The sequence below is a fragment of the Arachis ipaensis genome, chromosome B01 (assembly GCF_000816755.2).
Source record: "Arachis ipaensis cultivar K30076 chromosome B01, Araip1.1, whole genome shotgun sequence".
NCBI classification, from domain to species: domain Eukaryota; kingdom Viridiplantae; phylum Streptophyta; class Magnoliopsida; order Fabales; family Fabaceae; genus Arachis; species Arachis ipaensis.
The window spans coordinates 60,347,536-60,350,676 of NC_029785.2; the positions used below are offsets into that span (position 1 = coordinate 60,347,536).

At 35.1% G+C, this 3,141-nt stretch overlaps 1 protein-coding gene across 3 annotated transcripts in view; it reads left to right on the forward strand.

The window, feature by feature from the left end:
* The window catches only part of LOC107630860 (cytochrome P450 71A26), a 4,023-nt gene extending 1,180 nt beyond the window's left edge, over positions 1 to 2,843 (forward strand). For all 3 annotated transcript variants that reach the window (XM_016334129.1, XM_021121912.1, XM_021121916.1), the window contains 2 exons: positions 280 to 836; positions 2,219 to 2,843. In XM_016334129.1, coding sequence (XP_016189615.1) covers positions 280 to 836; positions 2,219 to 2,821 — 1,160 coding nt within the window. In that variant the 3' untranslated portion in view covers positions 2,822 to 2,843. The remainder of the gene's footprint in view (positions 1 to 279; positions 837 to 2,218) is intronic.

Here is a 3,141-nt window from a genome sequence, read left to right on the forward strand (position 1 = left end):
TTAATTTATATTTTTATGATAAGAGATTTTTGTATTTATTGAGTACAAGTGTATTCGTTTTAAATTTTTTAAAAAATAACTTTTTTAAATATTTGAGTAAACTTAATTCCAAAAACCCTCATTATTGACCGACCATTTTTCATTTCTTAATGACTTAACGAAGCTATATCTTGTATTGTATGTATTTAGAAAAAAGTTGTGCCTTTGTACTGTAACCGTATTGACAAAGTTGTTGTTTCGAATACTCACTCATACATATTTAATTCTCGTGGACTATAGGTGAGTACTGGAGGCAATTAAGGAGCATCTGTGTGCTGCATCTGCTTAGTGTAAAAAGGGTTCAATCATTTCGCTCCGTTAGAGAGGAGGAAACTCAAATCATGATGGAAGAAGTCAAACATTCTACTTTACCCTCTGTTCCAATAGATTTGAGCCAATTATTCTCCATGATTACCAATGACATACTTTGTAGGGTCACTTTCGGAAGAAAGTATGGTGGAGAAAGTGGGAAGGAGTTGAAGGAGTTGTTCATGGAGTTTACAGAACTTCTTGGTAGTTTTGTTATTGGAGAGTTTGTGCCTTGGCTTGATTGGTTGACCAGTGTTTCGGGGTTGTACACTAGAGCAAACAGAGTAGCTACAAGGTTTGATAAATTCTTGGAGGAAGTAGTTGATCACCATGTGAATCGATATCCAGATGATGTTACTAGCAATTTGGATCATGTTGGATCAGATTCTCAAGGCCACAATGATTTTGTTGATGTATTGCTTTTTCTCCAGAGGACAAATGCAACTGGATTTCCTATTGATAGAACAGTGATCAAGTGTTTGATATTGGTAAGTACAAATTTAGAGGATATAGGAGAGGCTATGATACTTGCAAATAATCCATGCTTTATATATTTAGCTTAATGGTGATATTATATTTTGATTTCTGATGGCTAATTAAGATTAGTGACAACAGTTTTTTTTATGCACAGTTCCTTACAAATAGTTTAAGTTGTAAAGTAGACATTCATTAATCAATATTATACCTAGGGGTGCACAGACCCGGCCCGGCCCGAAGGTCCGGCCCGGTCCCGAACACTTTAGGGGCTAATTTGGTGTGATTTCATCGGGTTTAGGGTCGGGTAAGGGTCTCAAAAATAGACCCGGTCATTATTTCGGGTCGGGTCCGGGCCATAGCTCGGGTCATCCGAAGTCGGCCCGGTGGCCAGGTCATCATACACAATTAATATTTTGTGTTATTAGTGATGGATCATAACTATTCTTATATGGAATTTAAGTATTGTAAACTTTAATATTTTGTTTTATTAGTCATTATAAAACTATAAGTTAATGTTTTATGTTTAGAATGCATAAGACTTTAGACTAATGCATAATATTGTGTTATTTGTATTGATTTAAATATTTGGTATTATTAGACAATATTAGTATTGATTGTGATTTTGCTTTAGTATTGATTGTGGTTATGCTTTAATTTTAAAGAAGGGTTGGTTCTTGTTATATTTTTTTAAGTGAATTTTACCATGTTAAATAATAGTTGGAGTCTTGGAAATTTAGATATTTTTACATGCTAGCTTATAAAAAGGTATCAACGTAATGTAATGTTAACGGCCCGGTTTTCACCCGGTATAATTGTGACCCGAAAGTGTATTGGTTTCATCGGGTCTAGGGTAGGGTTCGGGTCTAATAAATAAACCCGATGTATATTTCGGGTCGAGTCTGGGTCACATCAAACCCGGCTTCACCCGGCCCATGTGCACCCCTAATTATACCATGAAAGAATGCTACACGAGTGTAAGTAGTATATAGCTCAAATTATTTAAAAAGTTCTGTTGCAAATTAAATATCCTATAATAATGTAGAATAATATAGAAAAATTTAGAAGTGGATAATTTAATCTTGATCATTGATTTGATTTAATTATAAGCCATTATTCAAGAATAAATGGCTATATAAAATATTGTGCTGCCCTTAACATTCTTACTAAATAACAAAAATGTTAATTAACTAACAAATTAGTTATTACATATTTGTATATGAATATATATATTGTTTATCTCATTTTTAATATGTATGTTATATTTCAATATATTGTATATAGATAACTGATTTGGTAGCTGATTTTTAAGTATACAGTTGATTTTATCAGCAAATATGTACTATAGAATATAGATATACATCATTTGTCGTCCATTTAATTTTCTTCGTTTTAGGATGTGTTTGTCGCTGGTGCAGACACTACATCTACCATCTTAGAGTGGACAATGACTGAGCTCTTAAGGCACCCAATGGTGTTGAAGAAAGTGCAAGATGAAGCCAAAAACGTGGTTGGTAACAGAAAGAACATAACTGAAGATGATTTGGTTCACATGCACTACTTAAAAGCCGTGATTAAAGAAACACTTCGACTAAATCCACCAATTCCGTTACTAGTCCCACGAGAAAGCATGCAAGATATCAAACTGCAAGATTACAACATTGCTTCGGGAACACGAGTAATTGTGAACGCTTGGGCAATAGCAAGAGATCCTAAGTATTGGGACCGACCTGAGGAGTTCGCACCGGAGAGGTTCATGAATAATTATATAGACGTGAAAGGGAATGATTTCGAGTTGATTCCGTTCGGAGCAGGGAGAAGGGGCTGCCCGGGAACAATATTCGCCATGGTTATTGTTGAGATTGTGCTAGCCAACCTCCTTCACCAATTTGAATGGGTGTTACCAGAGGGTGTGGAAAGTTTGGACATGTCTGAAACAGTTGGCTTAACCATTTATAGAAAGGTTCCTCTTGTAGCCCTTGCAAGCCCAAAGAATTAAGTAGTTAGACAAGGGGATTTAANNATACTCGGTAATAATACTCTTTATTTCCCAGTTCTCACTTTGAAGGACTAAAATTTTAAATATTTAACTTCAGAGTTTTGTATTTTCATAAAGACGGAGATGAAGCCACGTAACATCTTTATGTGTGTGGGGTTATCTACTTATCTATGATCTTTCAGGTATATTCAATGCATATTTTAATTTTTTTTAAACAAATTGATGTCACTTACTGTTCTTGTTGCGAGGGTTACATGAAACTGGAGGTCGATCTCGGACGAGATTTGCTGTGGTGATCAGAGCTGCCGTGTCCAACTTGT